Source organism: Saccostrea cucullata, unplaced genomic scaffold (assembly GCF_032062105.1).
Source record: "Saccostrea cucullata isolate Sc308-1 unplaced genomic scaffold, CSIRO_AGI_Scuc_v1 ctg2542, whole genome shotgun sequence".
NCBI lineage: Eukaryota > Metazoa > Mollusca > Bivalvia > Ostreida > Ostreidae > Saccostrea > Saccostrea cuccullata.
Genome location: NW_026922077.1, coordinates 35,636 through 57,989, shown reverse-complemented (window position 1 = coordinate 57,989; position 22,354 = coordinate 35,636). Strand labels below are relative to the sequence as shown.

The 22,354-nt window shown below is 32.4% G+C and overlaps 1 protein-coding gene across 1 annotated transcript; it reads right to left on the bottom strand.

The window, feature by feature from the left end:
• Window positions 1-1,784: 1,784 nt before the first annotated feature.
• On the bottom strand, window positions 1,785-22,065 carry LOC134261155 (probable serine/threonine-protein kinase pats1). Its single transcript, XM_062743610.1, has 6 exons — window positions 22,044-22,065; window positions 17,332-17,826; window positions 8,629-8,883; window positions 6,680-6,913; window positions 3,509-3,630; window positions 1,785-3,059 (listed from the first exon to the last, which is right to left on the bottom strand). Exons 1-6 carry the CDS (start codon window positions 22,063-22,065, stop codon window positions 1,785-1,787), a joined length of 2,403 nt encoding a protein of 800 aa, XP_062599594.1.
• Window positions 22,066-22,354: the final 289 nt, after the last annotated feature.

Genomic DNA, 22,354 nt, shown 5'->3' with positions numbered 1-22,354 from the left:
GCGTTTCTCTATTTTCAACAGAAAAAGCCTCAAAATGGCAAATATCAAGGGTGATTTTCCTTTGGAAAACAGTGTCCACTGCCGTCGCCCACGTTAATTTTTTGATATTTTGTGCAAAATTCAACAACAAATCACATATCTAAAGATCTTTGTGGGCGATGCCTGTGCACAATGTTATCTGAAAGAAAATTCCATTGAAAATTGGCGTCTTCTGCAACTTTTTAAGAAAATACTGGAAAATGCACAGTCATGTTTATGAGTCAGAATTAGCATTTAAAACACATGTGAAAATAAATTATTTGTATGATTTTTCTGCACTGAATTTCAATCATTTAAAAAGCATGAGTTTTCAACTTTTACACCAGTTTCACTTTTTAGAAAATCACAGGGCAAAATTTGTATGAAAACCATACCTTCTTCTTTGGATCCCCCATCGTGGCCCCACCCTATCCCTGGGGGTTATGAATTGAACAATCTAGAATCTACATTACCCGAGGAAGATTCCATATATATATCACTAATCATTGCTTTGAAGTACTTGAGAAGATGATTTTCAAAAGATGTCCCTAAATATTCCTACGTTAAACTTTGATTGGCCATTTTGACCCCACCCTATCCCTAGGGGTCATGATTTGAACAAACTTGAATCTACACAACCTGAGGATGATTAAACATGAGTTTAAACTTTCCTAACCCCGTGGTTTTTGAGAAGACGATTTATAAACATTTTTTTTTCTAATATACACCTATGTTTAACTTTGATCAGCCATTTTAATGACTTTGGCCCATCCAGACCTACTTGAAAATAAGATTTCATTTTTTTTCTATATATTCCTATTTAAAACTTTAATCGGCTTTTTTGCCCCACCCTATCCCCTTGATTCGAACAAACTTGAATCTATACTACCTGAGTATGATTCCACATGAGTTTCATTTATCCTGACCCAATGGTTCTTGAAAAGAAGGTTTTAAAAGATGTTTCCTATACATTCATATGTAAAACTTTGATCAACCATTTTGGCCACCGTCTACATTGTGCCCCAGGGGTCATGATTTAAGCAAACTTGAATCTACACTACCTTATGATTATTTCACATGAGTTTCATATTTCCTGTCTCAATGGTTCTTGAGAAGATGATTTTTAAATGTTTTTCCTATATATTTACATGTATAAATCTGTGATCAGCCATTATGGCCCCACAGTACCCCAAGGGTAATGATTTGAACAAACTTGAACCTACACTACCTGGGGATGATTTAACATGTGTTTCATCTTTCCTGACCCAGTGGTTCTTGAGAAGCTTTTTTGAAAATGCCATAAATTATAATCATAATAATATACCCTTGGAAAAGGGCGTGGCCCTTTATTTGAACAAACGTGAATCCCCTTCACCTAAGGATACTTTGTGCCAAGTTTGGTTGAAATTGGCGCAGTGGTTCTTGAGGAGAAGGTGAAAATGTGAAAAGTTTACAACGACAACAGCGAATACGACGACAACGACGAGGAAGGACATATTTTGTTCAGAAAAGATCCCTTGAGCCTTCAGCTCAAGTGAGCTAATAGTTTGAATAAAAACAATTTTAACAATGTTTGAGTTATATTTAAAGGCAATATATTTTGTAAATGTATCTTTTAAAACAAAAATAAAGTGCAAGATTCTTCTGAAACTTCACTGTAGATAGAAAAATCCGATTCATTCGAGTATTAAACATTTCAAATAATTCCAAACCAATTAAACAGTTCAAAATTTACTTGGAATATGTACTTTGTATTTTTCAAGGATTTATTTACTTTTTAAATCCCAATATCTAGTTAACACAGTGATATCGATAATATGCCGATCAGTGACTGAATGCAAAGGGCACATTATTTTACGGTCTTCTTTCCGAATCTCTGATTCCGGTAAAAAATGTTTCATAATATCCATTGCAATTGCCACTGTGTCGTCGGTTCGACATCTAAAGCCTCTAACAAACTGTATTCTTCTGTAAAATGATCCTGACAGATTTTCCAATATTTCTTCTATTCTTTTTTGAATTGTGCATACTTTTTCTCTTTCCAAAAAGTATCCTGCCACCGGATGAAATGCTTGAAGTTGTATAGAATCTTTAGTGACAGACAAAACGATGTTGTATTCACGATTCCTAAACAAAGCAGCGTTTCTGTACAGGCAAGATGTGCTATCATTTTTTAGTACTTTCCAATCATCTTCTTGCATACAAGCAACAACAAGACGGTAAAACAAGAAAAATGGCAGAAATTCAAATTGATAAACAAGGACAGATGATTTACTTTCCGATTCCTTGATGATATCTGGGAGTTCTTTTTCTATTTCCTTACGATTCATGCACGGAATGTAGTGAGATTCCGAACCAACGGCCAACAAACCGAGTCTTTGCATAAAATTAATAATTGATTTTTTATGACATTGCAGATACCGTTTATCTTTCTCATATGATCCGCCTTTAATTTTGTGATTTTCATCATCTTCCTTAAGCTTTTTAGACAACTTTTCATCTTTATGTTTCCAGATCTCTGTCAGAAGCTTGTCTCGCAAATTTCCAGTCACGTAATATTCATCCCAGTCCCTTTGGTTTACAGGAATACCTGCGAAATGTAGTTTGTCTGTGATGATATGTTTGAAGGCGTCAATAAACCATTGAGCATCAATTATAACCTTTTCCTCCAGACCATTTTCATTAAAATATAAAGCTTTTCCGGCATCATGATAATAACGCAGCATATCTTGTGTTTCCTTTTTAGCTTTATATGAATCTGCCTGTTCTTTAATCTCTGGTACTTTCGTTGTTATTTCTGAAATCTTTAAGATCCGCTCTGAGTGTTTTTTTTGGTTAATTTCTAATCCAAAGAAGGACCACTCTTTTGGAATGCTCTCGTTCCATCGTTTATCGGAAGCTATGTTGAAGAAGCAAGTCTCTAAATCATGGAGAGGTAAAGTAACGTCGGTACAATAAACGTTTTCCTTTGTGACGTACTGTGGTAAATAAGATGTCTCTGGACACTGACGGTGCAAGCGCTCAATCAGTTCCTCTTTATCCTACATTGATAAAAAGTAAATTAAAAGTGGTAATTAAATATTAAACTTTTTCCCGTTCTGTTTAAATCATCTGACACTGTGTTTTCTTTTTATTTATGTTCCATATAAATCATCATTTTCACCTACACAGAAAAGATCCTGGAGCGATACATTTATTGAAATTACTCTTTGAAAATATATAATTTAGAGAGGTATCCAAAATTATGAAAATGATATAATTATTATTGCCTTTCTAATACTTGCTATAATCATATGGAAATAATCAAAACACATTACATACAATATCGATTAATTCGGTATCATGATAAAATGTATTTTATTCAATAACGACTATAACAGATCACTAAAACATTACACTGCAATGGGTTTAGGATTTAATTTCTTTGAGAATTTAAAGAAAAATGATAACGGTGTGTATATGAAGAGTTCATTAGATGAAAATAGCTCACCCTAAACTTTCTGATGTCTTCTTTCCAATGTGTTGCAACAATTATAACTGTGGGTTTTGTATCTTTTTGTTTGTCAGAACCACAGTATGTGTGTATAGACTTTATCCAGAACACAAAGTAGTCTTAAATAGAGAGGAATAAAAATACCTTTTAAATTTAGATTCCGAAAAAAAAATACTCTTAATAAAAAATCAATTTTGCGGCTTTTGCAGTAGTTTAAAGTCCACTCATTCTTTTCATTCTTAACAGGAAACATATATCACACAAGCAGTGCAATCTAGCAAAAAGTATACATTCCATCGCGATTGTCTTTTTCTTGCACTCATTATGTTATTTTTTTTTCATTATTTGATAGTACATGTAATAATTACGTTAATAATTATAATGATAATGCAAACTTAATAAACAAATATTCCCCACGATAGGTCTCGGCTTTTTTATATCAATGACAGCCGCTTTTTCAATAAAAAATGAAACTCGTAAATTTCCTTACCTGGTCATTGGTCATTTGCAAAATTATTTTGTTAAACATGTTAAAACACATTCTGATTGCACACACAAGTACTCTGAATTAGACATCAAGAAGATGCTTGAGCTTCTGATTGACAATATCTATGTGGTTTAATGAGACCAAGTATTCCACGAATCTATTGGAATTCCAATGTGTACATGTAACTATTGCGCTCCGTTATTAGCAGAACTATTTTTATATTCATATGAAGCAGATGAAAAGAAGAAACACTTGTTGTGGCGTTCAAATTGTCATTTAGATATATCGAAGACGTATTGTCAATGAACAAAGGTAATTTCCATTCCTACGTCGATGTGATATATCTTGCGGTGAGCTTGCGGAAAAAAAGTACCACAGAGTCTGATTTACCTGTTTCATACTTGGATATTTCCCTGTACACGTGCATGTATTAAAGGTAAAAGATTACAAAGGAAACAAATACATATATAACAGACAAATATACAAGATTACAGATTATATAGTTATTGTTATCATGAGAATGTTTTAGCTTATATATAATTAAAATAATATATTTATGCAAAATTTTTTGGATATTGTGGGTATGTGAACAAAATATAGTCACGATGCATACGACACTTCACCCCTGCACCCATTAAAAAATTAAAAATAAAAATTTCCATGCATTTATTTCTTTGTGTCCTTGATAAAAAAAATATGCATAGAATTAAATTAAAACAGCTAGCAGACACCTAGCCATACGTTCGAAAAAATCTTTTTGTTTGATTTCATACAATTACACGTCCACTTGCTCATGATAAAATGAAAATATGAGATAATTAATTGATATTCTAAAAGGTTTTTTTTCGATTTTTACTGTTGTTGTTCCATAATTTCTTGATTACATGCATGTACGTATAAGTTGATGAGTGCATAATTCTTTATAATTGAATGAATGCATTCATCGGGAAATATTCAGATGTATCAATGCCTCTTCCGATTTATTGATTGTTTATCGTTTAAAGTCCCTCTCGAGAATTTTTTACTCATATGGAGACGCCACGACTTGCCTGTGGAGAGCTGCAAATTTTGTCCTATGCTCTGCACTTAGGGCCATTGAGCAGGGAGGGATCTTTATCGTGCCAACACCTACAACACCTACTGCGACTCGGGACCTCGTTTATACGATCGCATTCGAAGGACCGGTCTCCACGTCCCACAGTGGGATTCGAACCCGCAAAGTAAGGATTATTTAGGCCTTTGTGCAAAGAAGAATCCAGGATTTTGAAATTGTTTCTTAATTATTTTGTGCATCTGAACAGCGACATAGAATAGTTCATGAATTTACAAAAAGGCTATACGGACATGATGAAAATGTGAATCGCTTGGAATAATCCATTTCATCAAAAAATAGTAACACTGCAATATTTTGCATCAGTATATTATATCATTTTTTTTCTTCAGAGAACTGTTTCATTGTAAAATACAGCAGGTAAAAGTCTGGTATACAATTCCAATGTAAATCAGCAAGCACAATGTCTAGCTTTTTAGGTTTGATCGCATATTTCGGATTTTGGAAATATTGATTTTCATACAGCCTGTCGACGTGACGTCAGGCAATTACAAAAATTATCAACATCTAATATACAACTTTATTTAATTATAATAGGATAAAAGAGTGTACATGTTTTATGATGTATGAATCTGTTTTTAACGCCAGAATCATCACAATTTCTTCAATCGCCATTCCCCCATTCGATACTGAGGACGCCCATTTTTTTGCTGGCCTTATACAAACTAATGCATGATAGTCTATTGTTCTCCTTTTTACAGGTGTGTATTGGCATTGGCACAGAAGATTAATAGACAAACATGAGCTTATTGTTAAACAAGAAAAAAACCTGCTTCTTATTACATGTACATTCGCGCTCTCTGTTGTAACCAAGGTCTGTGACACGTTGAATATTATAATTCACCACGTGATATCTTTCATCACATAAACGTCACAGGACTTATAGGTAGTATTTTTTGTGTAAACTGGGACACTGTGCTCGAACATGTTAAATAGTCCGCCATCGATTTAAAATATTATTTACTTACATGAATGTGTTATGTTTAAGAGCTTTGTAAATATAAATACGTGTACCATACATAATAAATGGGAAGATGGACAATAATAATTTCTTATTTTTTAATACATGTCATTTATTCTGCCAGTCTAATTTTGAATCAATTCTGATGAAGTTAGCTCCTCCTCCAATCCATGCATAATGATCAACCAGGGGCAGGTAAGTATAAACTCTATATATTTGGAAAAGTTAAGGACAAAAACATGAAAACATGAACATGAAAATCAATTTTAATATTTAAATTGGATGTCAAATTGACAGAAATCTGAAGTGTATGTATAAGAGTAAAATAATGTTACTCTAAGAGTAAAATAATGTTACAATCTAAATTCAATAGAAGCGACCGAAGAAAGGCCCAAAACGCAGCGTTAAGTGCAGTCATCCTTTATGAACTGATCGGACAGATATATGTGTATGGCCAATGGTAAATAGAACGCTACAGGTTTTTTTGCCCGGTGCACATAGCTATTAGAACAAAAGAAACGTTTATTCGAAAAGGTATTTTTTATACGGTACCTTTAAAAGATAATATATATATATTGAATGATAATGATGGATTTCTTTCTTTTTTACCTCCATAGGTCCAACCAGAGAACACGCTACCATCTTGATCACACACTGCCTTATCCACCTTCTGGTCAAGACGTTTAGAGGCGTCCAACACCACAACATAGAAAGCTCTCCTGGTCAGGTAAATCTGGTGACAGGCGTAGTACGCACACTGTCCTCCAAAGTCAAAGAATGTCAGAGTCTTAGAGTCAACATTTGTAGTATTTACTTTTTCACGATTCTCCTGGCTTTTCCTTGCTAAAAAGAGTCATAAGATATCTCACACACCATCATTTTTTTTCATCAAAATATAATGAAAAAAGCAATAAAATAGTATTTTTGACATGTTTGTTTTAAGGATGTATTTTTCTGATCATTTCACCCCAAGTGGGTCTTCGTACATAAACATGTCGTAAAATGCAAACTGATAACAATTCATCAACAAGTTTTAAAAGTTTTATGATTCACATGTTAAACTATATTTATTTTTAAATAGAAAATCTTTCTATGTTGTATTAATGACTAAGACGTGTGCAAAATTATGATATTTACGACATAGGCCTAAGAAAGTCAACAAGTGAAATCGACATGATTGAGAGGGGAAGAAGACGGGGTCGCCCGTTTCAAAGCGACAGGAATGTCGAAGAGCCAACCGATACAAATTTTAGAACATTTAAAAAATTGTCGGTATCACAATTAGGCCTACAGGTACATTCTCGAAAGCGGTCCCTAAACATGCCAGCCAGGAGCGCCGAACTGTGTTGGCGACGTTCCAGTGCCAGTGGAAAATCGAAAATGTAGGTTTCTAATGCTTTCAAACTTATTGAAAGTAGCAATGTTTATGCATTATAGATACAAAAGTTTCAAAATACATAGTTTACACATCGTAAAATGAAACAAGGCATAAACATGTTACATAACGTTAGAACTAAGGGGTCTTCAGATGAAATTATCACACTTATTTTTAATATTTGGTGAATAAAACACATACTCTGACGCCTAAATGCCTTGATTCATTCTCATTAAATGCTGAAAAAGAAATAGGGGGTGGGGATATAAAAAATATCAAAACTTTCTTACATGTACACTTACACCTACTTTTCATGCTTTGAAAAGGAACCATAATACCTAAAGAAATTGTGCTACAATTTTCTGAAAAGTTAAATTGTAGAAATATGTTTTCTCTGGTTTTTCAAGCAATTTTATAGGAAAAAATTTGCCTTTTTTTGACACCGGTGAACAACATTTTTGGGTACAAATTATCTAATTTGTGTTTATTTGCTCATATTTTGCTTTAAAAATTAACTTCGCAATACGTTCAAGTAAATTTTAGCCATATTACGTTTAAATTGATTGTATTTATAAGTTTATGAGGTATTTATATGGTCTAATAAGTTTTATTTTAATGAAATTTCCCATGCTCTGTTTTGGCCTGTGTTGGAGGGGTTGGATCTCTCTTAGATGAACACTAACGTACACTTTTTTGTCCTTAAATTATTCCTTGGGTATAACACTTTCAGAAAAAATATAAGCATGTGGAAAGTTTAATGCACGTTTTTTTCCGGGTATCAGAAGAATACATCCTTAAATTCATAGTATTTAAAAAAATATATAATTTTCTTTCAAATAACAAAGTACTAAAATTACAACACAGGAAGTAATTTACATGTATATGCATGGTTACGTATATCATTTTATTTCTACTGTCGACAAAAACATATCTATCATCCTAGCTGTTAAAAAAATCATGTTTCGCCATGCTTGTTTTATTTTAAATTGTTAAGAACAAGTCGCATAAATAAAGAGAAGTTTATTGACTTATTTTTTTTTGGGGGGGGGGGTCACAGGTTAAAGTTTTTATGAAAAAATATTGGGGGAGAAAGTAAAAAAGAGGTCATATTTAGTGTGTGCAAAAAAGCCATCTTTCCCTAATTCTCTTTTCTCTCTCAGGCTAAGTAGCATCATTTTGTTACCTTTTAATGATCTTGTTTCATCACATATATCACATATTTCCTCATGAACCTCCAATCCCTCTGTAGATTTTATATCTCTAATATCTTCTTCACTGCATCCTAGCAGACGTTTAAGGAGCGTAGTTTTCCCCGCCCCAGCACATCCTACAATCATCCCCCGGGCGTGGTGGACTGTCTGTGTTCCTCTCTTAGCGTACTCCATATATCGCTCTCTGGCTTCCTTGTCCCACACTAGTATTTCCTCTGGGACTCTAACTATACCGTGTTAAAGAAGAAAGAATTCACAAGAAAGATACGCATTTCCTTTTACTTCAGTTTCATGTAAAAAAAAAATTGAAATTTAACAGACTAGTCCGAAAAATCTGACGTTTTCCTGGCTTTTTTACGATTTTGGATATTTTTCATGCCAGGAAAACGTCAGAACCGGTGTAAAGACGAATAATGACCCCAATAGAATAATGACCGGGGGTCATTTTTCAACGACAAAAAATGACCCCCACCCGTAGAAAAAAATCATTTTTTGTAGAAAATGGGTCCTAGGGGGTCATTATTTTATATGTTAGTCCTATAAAATAATGACCCCATTGAAAAATGACCCCCTTTAAAGTGATACAAAATATACACTCTTTGATATCTTTTTTACAGCGAAACTAATTTTTACATTTTCTGTAACCAGAAAAATACAAAAAGTCGTATGAAATAATTTAGAGATTCACGTAGTCTTTCAAAGCTAAAATGGTGTTTGAAAAGAGATTCTTTAATTGTCAAGTAAATAAAATTTCTTTTTAATATTCCTCCTTTATAGAGTTTGCTTAAAGAATAATACTCAACTTGTTTTTAGAAATCAAGTCATGCAAAAATCAGGTTTAAATACTCTTCAATAGGAAAAATTAAATTTTCCGTCATTTCAACTTTTAGTTTGTTTAAGTTTGGCAAATCCTACTTGACAATTAAAGAGGAGGAAATTTTTATCCCCCCCCCCAAATAAAGAACATTACGTTAAATCAAAACAAAAAATAATAATAATAAATGAAAAGCAAAAATATAAATAAAACTTTATACCTTTCAATAATTCTGAAAGAGGCTCTAGATAAAATATTGAAATGAAGTTAAGCCTTCACACAAGTACTATCATATCATAATTTACTTCGCGCCATGATTAAAGCATACTTTAAATGTTGGTTGAGGTATACCTGAAAGTATTGTGGCAAAGTAACAGTTAAAAATTAGTAGAATAGTAGATTATTTTTAGCTTATTTTTAATTCCTTCTTATAGAAAAATAAAGGTAGGGTGTTTTTTTTTTTGCTTTTGTTCAATATCGACTTCCTTTTAAATAAGAAAGGGGGTGGGGTATGTAAAAGACCTAAAAATATGCTCTGTAAAGCTATGGGCTAGTGTAAAATACACAGTGATTCTAATGCAAAAACTATACATGTAGACATAAACTTTTGATTTAGCACACAGTATTCATTACATTTCTTTTAACGTAGAACCTACTTCGTACGACTTCATAACTGGTAAATGTGTTAAACCTGTGCTAACCCATTAAGACGTCATAATTAATTTAATGCCACTTTTTACCGTACTTGACAGCAGCTTCAATGAAAATGGTAGAAAATACTGCATTTTGAAATTCAAATAATTCAATCATGCCAACATAATCTTAATTCAATTCATATATTTTTTGGTTTATAATGCTTAATGGCAATATATTTCTGGAATAAGAGAAAATATGTAGGCACCTTTTATTTACTAGATCTAGACCTGAAGTTGACAAACCCAAGACTATCTAGTGTAATGAAATTACAATGTACATACAACTTTCGTAATAATTTGAATGGTATGTAACCATTTTCAAGGAATGCATAAATCGTAAGAAATCTTTAGTTGCCAGCTATTTAGTGTAATGTATTGATGAAATGTGTCTAAGTCAAAGATGTACGTGTTGTAGATCGTTTGATCGTGTGTACATTTTTTTGATATCTATAATGAAATGATGTGCATTCTTTTTAACAATTATTTGTTACCTATTCATATTCTTGGTGTTTGATTACAATTTTTTAATTACATATGATCTTTTTAAAGTAAAAGTACAATTTCTGATAAATATTTAATCTGAAAGTAACCCCAAACAGTCATTTAATTATTAAATCCCGTGTAAGTGCAAAAAGGTCAAGAATATGAGTATCGGTAAATAGCCTATCGTTCATTAGTTAGAGGGGAAAGGTATATATTTTACTCATTTTCTGTAATCATTAAAGGAATGTTTTTCAGTTTAGTGTGAGTTATTGGTGTGTGAATCACACAGACTTGTCACGTAGGCATATTTCATGAAGCGCGCTATCATGAAAAATATGCCTACGTGCAAGTCTGTGTGATTCACACACCAATAGTTCACATTAAACTGAAAAAAAAATTCCTTATATTTACATTTTACATGCTTTGAAGCAACTAAAATATGCTAAATATTTGAATTTCTCGCTGCCCTATCTCTTTGCATCTTTACTAACGTCGCTAAAGATTCATTGTGACGTCACGTTAACGCACATTTCTCCGTGTAGATTTCTACGCGTGAGTATACCCCAAAAATGGTTTTCAAATCAATTTCACAGTTGGCTTACTAGAAAATCACAGTGAATGTAAATATTTGGCTATGTTCTTCATCATATTGAAGATTGAAAACATTGTGACAAAGACTTCTAAAAAATATTTACAAATATAAAGTGCATAATTGACTAAAAATTATAGAGTTCATTTGACTATTTTTTTTAATGGTGGACTTATCTTTTATGTTAATTGAATGAAAAAGAAATTATTCCTGATAAAATATTGTTTAATATTATTCAGTTAAAAAAGTTTATAAACGACGATGTTTGAAGAAGTATTTTTGTGATTTTTCATATTCCCTTTATGACAAGTACTCCTAAAAAATTTGAAAATGTGAAGTCGCAGTATGTAAATACCATACCAAGTTTCACAGCCTGTTCTAGATTAAAAAACAAGGAAATATATCATGATATCTTAACTGATTGATAAGCAAGTACTAATTTATCATTTTGAAAAGTTTGAAAGTCTTGTGACAAAGACTTTTCCGACATAGGTTCTACCTTTATTCTTGTTTTACTCCACCCTTTTACTCAGTTTTGAGTATATTTTTCAGAGAATTTAATATGAAAATCAAAACAAACATTTTCATTGTTGTAACGTCTTCTTTATAATGTATATTAATATGAAAAGATAATTGAAGACCATTTCTTTTTATGTCCCCGTAATCGAATATTCGGGGGTATATAGTTTTATCCTGTTCTTCTGTATGTCTGTCTGTCTATCTGGCGGTTTGTTTGTCCGCAAAAACCTTAACCTTTACCATAACTTTTCATTTTTTGGAGCTATTACTTTCATATTTAATATGTATATTCCTTGTGACAAGACCTTACTTTGGGTACCACTAAATTTGACCTTTTGACCTTTACCTTGGAGTTTGTCCCATTTTACACAAAAATGTCAAATTTTTACTTTGGCCATAACTTTTAAACGGTAGATACTAGTACTCTCATGCTTCAAATATGTAGTTTTTTGGCATTACCTCTCATTGGATACTAAAAACCTTGACCTTTTGACCTTGACCTTGGAGTTTTCCGTACTTATGATTTTTTTTTACCTTGGCCATAACATAAGGGCTAGGGTATTCATACTTCACATATGTAATCCTTGTTACATTAAACATTTTCTTAAGAAATCATCAACTTTGACCTTTCAGTTTGAGCTACCTTTCAAAAATTTATCCTTGGCCATTACTTCTGAACAAGTGGTGCTAGGGCTTACCTATTTTGCAGTTGTATTTCTTGTGAGAAGACACTACTTTGGGTAACAATATATTTAAATTGCATTTAAGAAAAGTTTAATCTTCACTATGTTGCCATACAGGGGCATAGCTGTTTCACAAACACATCTTTTTATATATGAGGATTTGCGGATAAGAAATGGATACCTCAAAGCTTAACAGACGGACGGACGGATATCCCGATCACTATATACCCTCCCGCTTTTCAAGCGGAGGATATAATATTATATAATACTGCTGATTTTTTCTGTCAGTTCGATGATTTCCACCATCAAAAAACAATGTTTACCTAACCCTTAAGGCTTGATAAATCTTTTACTCCTTTAGGTTCTGAATCATTGCATTTACCTTACAATATGGCTATAATTGTATAATGTTATGAGATCAACATATCATCAGCTTATTCCCATTGAGCTCAAGTGAGCATTTTGGCCAATATGCTTCTTTATCTAATTTTTTTGCCCCCCTAAAAATTTTAGCTTTAATATACAGGGGGTCATTTTTCTACGGGGGTCATTTTATTTCACGTGGGTTCTGCAAATTTTTAGAGAAGTGACACTTTTTCTACGGGCAAAAGGGTCATTTTTCTACGCCGAATAATGACCGGGGGTCATTTTTCGCTGTCGAGATATGACCCCCGGTCATTATTCGATGGGGGTCATTATTCGTCTTTACACCGGCGCCATTAGGTACACTTGGAAGTCGCCGCCTCCAACTGCTGGGAGGCGGCATTCTCGAGTTTATTTTAAATACTTGCGATCTGAATTAAATTTCAAAGTCAAAAGTTATCAATAGTACAATACTTAAAGAACTTACCAGTATATTTTTTATGGATCATTTATGAAAAAATTAATCCGTTGAAAAAGGTTTTATCACACTGTCGAGATTTGTCTTCGTTACCTGCATTTTAAAATCTTTCATTTCCTGTTACGAAATTTGGAGTGATATTTTCTTTTCACCGATATAGGTGAGTACTAGAAGCATTGTGCTTTAAATAAATTCTGATTTTGGCATTTAGTTCGGTTCACAAGTATTGAAAATCAACTCCAGTTGAAGACGGCGAAATTTCCAGTTTTCGTAATGGCGCCGGTTCTAACGTTTTCCTGGCATTTAAAATATCAAAATCGTTAAAAAGCCAGGAAAAGGTAAGATTTTTCGGACTATTAACAGACCTGTTAGAAGTGACTTCTTTTGACATTCTTAATAACTAAATTTTTATGATGTTGATATTGATTTTTTTTTGCACCAACATGTATTCAACTAAATTGCAATATCATTTTACTTAAATTTGTATCCCATCCTCCTCAATCATTCTCTTTTTATCTGTTTACGGAGTTTCTCTTTTTTTCAAAAACACCACTCTTATCTAATGTAGATTTGAAAGTATTTTTTTATCCTGCAACTACATGTACATGTACCCTTTGCATTGACCTAATAAAGGTAACATTATAAACCAAAGTTATATTCGGTCACTGCCCTAATAAAGCCACGTGGATGTATTCCGACGTTCTAAAAGCATTGGAACGTCACGTATACTGCAAAGTAAACCCATAGCGTCATAGTATCAAATGCAGGGATGTACCTATAGCTGTCGAAAATAGCTTGTTTTTGGTGGTTTAAATGTAAAATGTTGTTGCAGGATGAACAAGATAGATGATAACTGTCTTGAAATATAAGCGATATTTGGTATCGGGTTGAAAATGTAAAAGGGCTCGAAAAACCTCGCCGTCTATCACGTTTTCTTACCCTCGCCCAAATATTGCTTATATTTCAAAAACAGTAACCATATATTTTATATTTCTCAACATCAATGATAAGGATGTTAATGTCCAGAGGTTGAGTAATCAGATATGAAGATAATGAACAAAAATCCAGCTCTGGAGGAACAGGGTTTTCCTACTAAATATGATTATTACCTGTTACAATGTATTTCTAAATACACCATGATTTAATTTGAATCCATTGATCTTGAAGTGTGACCTACTATTTAAAAGCGTTGACCGTTGTCATAACTTTTGTATTAAAAGAGAATTAAAGACCCAATTTTTTTACCGTACGGTTACCTGAGGAGGGGGAGTGGTCGAAGTAACAGTGGTGTTATTTACCTGGAGACCCCAAATACCCAAGATGTCAAAAATCTGTGTATACGTAGCACTACACAGGAAGTCTGTGTTTGGTAATCGGGGTCATCATAACGTGTTTTGTGTCTGGTTTTGAGTGAAACTACGTAAAATAATTATTTCGGTATGAAATTTATTTGTAAACTTAACGCATTCATCGTAATCATGGTAATGTTTTGAAGGAAAAAAAAATAAGATACATGTTTATCGTTTTAGAAAATGTTTTCCTTACATTAAGATAAATCACGAGTAAAAACTACAAATCAATAATATTTATCTTTTTCAGTCTTCGATAAAAGAAATCACTTGGTTAAAAAGGTCTGAATATTGAAATAAAAAAAAATATTAATTCACCTATCCGTCGTGCACGTGAACATGCATTTACCGCGATCGGAATGTTTTTTTCCCCTGGCCAACAATGTTGTCCAAAATATTCCATATTTTTGATTCTTTGTGTGTTAACAAAATTTTATTGTTAGAAAGATTTCTTTTCAGAATCGATCACTATTAATTATCTTCAAACGCGAGGAAATTCGAGCATTAATTCTGACATCAATTTCTGTACAAAATTGTGTGGATTGTAGCCATAGTACAAAATAAAACATCTTTTTAAAATATTTGCTATGCCGTTTATTAGTTCTGAATATTTTTCTTGTATCCCATTTCTTAAAAATATTTTAAATCGTCGCCCGGACTTCCAATTAAGGCAAATAAAGCCGGTTTCTGTGGACGCGGTCTTTTTTCTACAGACAACGTGGACGATATAACACTTACAAGTAACAAACAGCAGTGGAGATAGAAAAGAAATATTTTATAATGTCAATGTTTTAATAATCTACCTTAAATTATTTTTTAAATAATATTTAAACATATTGGAGTTTTCTAACCCGCGTGTATACTATGCGAACATGAAAGAGTTTGACGCGTTACCAGGCAATTGTTTTCAAAACATGGCAAACTCAGATCATCAAGAAGCACAGGTAGCTGACCTGTCAATCAAATCCGAAGCTATTGTTTTTTTATGATTGACAGGCGGTAAATTATTGATCTTGAATCAGGTAGAATTTGGGGGCGTTAACATAAAATTGGGTGTTTAAATGAAATTCAAATTTCTTTATGATCATGTTACCTTCGGTTCAATCTATTTTTCAAAATTTAAGCATTCCTTTTTTTTTGATAACTTTGAAAAAGAAAAAAAAATAGGGCTATCATATTATACACAGTTATTACCTGTAAAAAAACCTTTCTATTTTCATAATGGTTTTTAACACCGGGACCCATCGTCGGAAACCCACGGGTGATCTCGTCTTTAAAGACAAGATCACCTGTGGGTTTCCGTCGATGACCGGGACCATGACTTTGACGTTTGAAATACTTTTTGAAATCTTTTAACTCTCTTCATAACTTTTGATAGAGAAGATATAGTGCTTTCATTTTCACATATGAAATATCTGTGGCAAGATAATTAAAAATTACACCCATTTTCGACCACATCATCTTGAAGCTAAATTTGTGAACTTTCATTAAACGTTTGTTTTTCTTTGTCCACGGCGGCGAGATTGACTATTTCTCACGAAGAATAAAGAAAATCTTTAAATGAATATTACACATAAGGGACATACGGGATGTAGAGTTTAAGGCATTGACATGGCTATATATTTTTTAAATGAATATTAATTTAAATTCATCGCGAGATACTTCACTAGAAGAAAAAAAACTTTCAGTGAAAATGAAAAACGGCTTTTAGTGACTTTTCGACGGCCATTCTGTCACTGAAGAGCAGTGAACCTTTTGTAACTTTCAGCTCACGACCTCATGATTACGGAGCGAGTTTGCGCTTCTACCGACTGAGCTACTCTAAACGGCTGGGCACATGTTGGTAAGCGATGATTTTTTGCATTTGGAATACAAATTTGTAAAAAATCTGTGCTAGTGAATTCTATAAGACCAACAAGCATGCATGCGCGTGGATTGTAAGAATTATGTGCTTTTTGAAGGCACTAATACTTGTGGATAGGTACGTCCGGTCCAGGTAGGGCTTTTAATTAATTGGAAGTTGACCTGCTCCAAAAACTTTAACCTGTTCACTTATCTGGAAAATGTAGGTCAGATTCAGCATCCGAAGGAATTGTGATCATATATATCCCTAGATGCATCATACACGCAAGTTTAGTCAAAGTAGGATAGTTACTCGGGAATAGACCTGCTCAAAACACTTAAACCTATATGGTTCATTATCTCTAAAACATTAATTTATTTCGTTATCATTGTTTTGTCTCCTACGGTAATAATTCCCCTTAATTCTGATGCGTTTGTCGATCGTCAACACGCGTTTCATCAACAGGAAACGAATGCAATTTTCTTCGATTTGAAGCTCGTAAGTTAACTTTAAACCCTCTAATTAATCTCAGGAATAAAAAAGAACATACTCTTAAATAGTAACATTTCCAGTGGTTTAAGAGTTAGGGCTCTTCTCTCTGTTGTTTATCCCCTTGAAATATATACTAAGATTAAAAATTCAATTCAATATTTTGTGGGAAAGGAGGAATATTATGCTGCCTTATCATATTCAAAGTAACTGAATCTTTATATCTCGAATTCTGATATATTGATAATTAACTTTTAAAAATTCTTTTCAACCTCAAGAAATCCAGATTATCAAAGATTCTTTTAGAATTCATCTTTTATTACATTTTAATGTATAATTATTAGAGGTATAATACAGAAATAATACTCACAACGTTGACTGATCCTGATATGAATCTCCCGGTCAGACACGGTACAGTGTGAGATGATGTCCAGCTGTAGTTTCTCTATGAAGAGGTAGTACATCTTCTCCGGTTCGTTCGGTACATACAGACATTTCTCTCCCTCACTCCTTTTGTAACCCCAGGACCTGCAGTATTGTGATATCACGTCACGTGACGCCGTGGTCAGGAAAAACTCCAGATCACTGTCCTCCACCAGACACTCCGTAACAAAGGCGTACATGACGTCATGTCGGATGTCGTCTGATATAAACGTTGCCTCACCATTATGTGTTTTCTTGACATCACGCTGAAGGGATGTCACATCAACATTATCAGACAGAGAAATCTTTTTAAAATACCTTTCTCGTATCTTTATCACTATTGACTTGAACGCCTCTCCTTTTACATTAGCAGTGTACTTGTCACACAACAGTAAACTGTAAAGAAGACATCTGTCCACTCCTAAATATTCATGATATTTGCCTAAATTGAACGAAATCAAAAAGTTAAATGGGTTACATGCATTACCAATAACAGGCTAGGCCAATGTATTAAAAGATTTATAAGAGCATATTTTTTCTTAGACAATTCTACTAAGTTTTTTTTAATTTTTAGACAAAAAAGACAATTTTTGATAAAACATCATCTTTCTAGGATTGCCTTGTTACAACGCACTTTGAAAAATTACGCACTTTGAATTTTTTTTTCAAAGAGCGTTAATTTTAGGACGAAGCTAACGCATTTTGAAAAAAAAATTATTTTTTTTTCAAAGTGCGTTAATATCGACCATATTAACGCACTTTGAAAAAATGTAAAGCTTGATCAATATTCTTACAAATAGTCAGTATGATAAATAGTTGACCCTGGATTGACAACATTTTTATGATAAGGTCACTTCAGGACCTGAGATATTGACGTTTTAAATATTTCAGGTTTTGATTTATTTTATAAAAGAAATGGATATTTTAGAAAAAAAAATTATTTCGTTTCTTTTTGAAATTCTAGTCTGTAATAGGTAAATGTAGGGGGGGGGGGGGGGCTAAAAGTGACTATGAAAATTCTCTCTGTCTCATACGTTTTACTGTACTTAATAATTTCTAGTTTTCATCTGTTTTAAGTTAACTCATATATTGAAAGTTTTCAACGTCATACCAGTAATGTCCATGTTTTGGGTATAGCATAGGCATCGACAACGAACGAAGGGCAAGGGGAGGAGGATTTAGCCCCCTCCCCCCACTTGTTTTGAAAGATATACATCACATAGGCATTGAAAATGCAATTTATCGGGTTTATATTATTCTCCTTCCCACGTTTTATTTGTTACCGACGCCTGTGTATTCAAAGAAAATGCGTTGAGAGATCTTCTACCCGTATTCCCCTTTTCTCGACCGGAGTAAATCAATTCATAAGTTTTTTGAAAGATAAATAACACTGAAAAAAAAAATTCCATTAATAAAATCTTAATCCAGAATTTCGGTTTTTATAATTTTTTTTTTCAAAGTGCGTTTAGTGTCTCCATGGTAAAATATATTGATGTAAACCTTTACGCACATTGAAAAAAAAATTCAAAGTGTGTTGAGTTGGTCCCATATTTAATGCACTCTGATTTTTTTTTCAAAGTTGGTTGATTTTGTTTTGATTTTAACGCACTTTGAATTTTTTTTAAAGTGTGTATTTTTTTTTAAAAGTGCGTTGCCACATTGACTTTATATTCTATTTTATACACACAGAAATGAAAAACAATTGTACAGTTTATGAAAGCCGTACTATTGCATGGACTTGCTCATTTTTTTTTTAACTAACTCGAGATTGTGAATGAAATTTTTAAACTTTTAGTTGCTGGGAGGGGGGTCTACTTCTCTGAAAAGCTATTTATGAAATTAGATATAATAATTATTTTTTTTTGTTTCTATAAATATAAAAGAAATTTAATAATGGCATAGATTATCATGTTTTCAAAGTGATCGCAACATAGAACAAGTTGTTTTCGAAAACAAGCAATAAACAGTCACACGAAAAAAGGAGTGTGTTACACTGTAGGTATAATTGAAAACAGATTTTTATTCTAACGAAGAGACATACATCTCATTGGTTTATTCATCTCATTGGTTTATTCACATTTTACATGCTGTATAAAGTTGAATATTTCAAATAAACAAAATTTATGAAGTTTTGAAATGGACATTTGAAGTTTGGTGCTTGTGGTCAATGGGTCTGCATTGATCCAAAGCACTGCGAACATTCAACTAAAACATGCTAGAATGCCTTTACCGGTCTATAAATCTTCAAATGATTTAATATTTGGATAGGGGCAATAAAATTGTGCATTGCTAATTGTGCAGTGGAAAATTAGAATTGATTATAATTTTTCATACAACGTTCACTGGCACATAACACATTGTCGAAAAATCGTATACAATGCGAGTATACTAGTCAAAAAAGACAACTCTTTGATCATGTTGATCACAACAACTAATAGATTTTGTGTTTTTTTTTTCACGTTTTAAATGTGTTGTACATGTTGTCTTGGTTATTAATGTTTTTTATGATCAATTAAATGTTTCTTTATTTATTTTCTATGAATTTTCAATATTAAAAAGATCAGACGTTCCTCATTATTTGTTAACTGAGTCTGTGCAATAAAGATAAAGAACAGTGGGACGGACAACTTCGGAATGGACATTTTTCCGAACTTGCGCACCCTTTTCCTTTAAAGCTTTCATCTTAGGGTTTTTTTAAATGGTGGGGTTTTTATAATCAAATTGATTTATGAAAAAAAAAAATTCAACATTTTCTGATAGTTTTTGAGATATTTGAGTTCAAACAAAAAAAATCCCATGGGGAAACATGAACTTAAAAATACCCCACAAAAACCCCATGGGGTTTATCCCCCCAGGGGAAAAACCCCACAAAAATCAATGTAGGTTTTTTAAACCCATATGTTGCTTATATTGTCATATGAGTTTTTTTCTCCCACGTTTCTTTATTATGGGGTTTTAAATCCCATGTATTGATATATTTACTGTGAGATAATTCCTAAAAACTTGGTTTTTCTTCTTAGACTTATGGATCATTAGTATCTTCTCTGTTTCTCATTCTATAAAAGTAGATAGTTATAACAAATATCTATCATTTTTTTTCAAATTTTCAAGTATTCATTCTTCAAATTTTTGGTTATGTAAAAGAAGATTTATATGAAAACAGGTTTCTAGGGCAGTTGCCTCCCATAATGAAACATTCATCATAAAACTCTTTACAGATTATTTGATCGATGACAATTAATCAGAATATTTAAAAAAATGAAACAAGAAAATTTAATACCAACACAATATACACAATAGAAACCAATTCACAGTGTCCAAAGAGGTTACCTTTCCTTAACTAATATATATTTATATATGTTAGGTTTATATGATATCTAGTTTGTGGATTTTTTTAAAATTTCCATTCCCCTTGCATTCACCACTAATAAGATTGGATTTATATAATTCATGTGCAATATATCTAAATATTGAATTAATGGAACTCATTCTGTTATATATCACAAAGTACAACTATTAAAATCTTTTGATTCACCCAAATATTTAAAAAAATAAAATATTTATGCCTCTTGGATCCACCACTTATGAGTTTAGATCATGACCACACATGACATATAAGCTTATTGTTTAAAACCAATCAGCCATAATCATTAATATCCTTGATACACCACAAATATTTCTTTAAAAAAATGAATATCCACTCCCCTTGGATCCACCACTAATAAGTTAAGATCTTGATCACATATGATATATAAGATTAAAGTTTGAAATAGATTAGCCATATTCATTATTATCCTTTTACCCACCACAAATATTTAAAAATAATATCCGCTCCCCTTAGATCCAACACGTTTAAATTCAGATCATGTTCACACATGACATATAAGCTAAATGTTTGAAATAAATTAGCCATAATCATAAATCATTAATATCCTTTGATCATTCACAAATATTTAAAAAAGATAAATATCCACACCCCTTGGATCCACCACTTATGAGTTTTGATCTTGATCACACATGACATATAAGTTTAATGTTTGAAATCAATTAGCCGGAATCAGTAATGTCCTTTTACCCATCACAAATATATAAAATTAATATCCACTTGCCTTGGATCAACCACTTTGAAATTAAGATCACGAGCTAAATGTTCGAAATAAATTAGACATGATCATAAATCATGAATATCCTTTGATCAATCACAAATAATTAAAAAAGACAAATATCCACTCCCCTTAAGCTCGGATCCACCACTTATAAGTTTGGATCTTGATCACACATGACATATAAGCTATATGACCATAATCATTATTATCCTTTGACCCATTACAAATATCTATCTACTCCCCTTACATCCACCACAACTATCATGGCAATCAAAACAATTAATATCCACTAGCTTGGATCCACCACTTCTTAGTTAAGATCATGATCACTCACAGAAATATTAGCTAAACGTTGAAATAAATTTGCAAAAATCATCGGTATCCTTTGATGCAATACAAGTCTTCAAAAATTCAATATCAACTCCTCTTGGATCCACCACTCCTTAATTTAGACTATGATAATACATGACTTATAAGCTAAATGTTTAAAAATCATTTAGCCATAATCATAAAAAAAGATAGGACAAATAACGAAGAAAATATTACAACCTACAGTATTCCCTTAGATCCGCCATCGTGTCTTTTGATATTGATCACCAATCTGATTTATTCTTCTTTTTTTATCATTAGGTTAGGTATCTTTATTCTTTTTATGAATGAATGAATGAATATGATGAAAAATGAAATTAATTGCATCTCTATGCTACTCTGTCTGAATAAAAAAAAGCTGAAATAACCACTTAATATCAGCCAAAAAAGCAGGTACAATCAATATGATGAAATAAGACAACATATATACATTGTATACATGTACTACGCCTTTACGGTACCTTATTTACTACTAGTAATTTTTAAAAAGTTTAT

Excerpts from the sequence above, each read along its gene's own strand:
- LOC134261155 (XM_062743610.1), bottom strand. The coding sequence starts at position 22,065 with ATGGCGGATCTAAGGGAATACT. Across the intron at positions 8,884-17,331 it reads TATCAGGATCAGTCAACGTT|TTAGAGTCCCAGAGGAAATA; the intron begins GTGAGTATTATT and ends AACACGGTATAG. Across the intron at positions 3,060-3,508 it reads AAGACATCAGAAAGTTTAGG|GATAAAGAGGAACTGATTGA; the intron begins GTGAGCTATTTT and ends TTATCAATGTAG.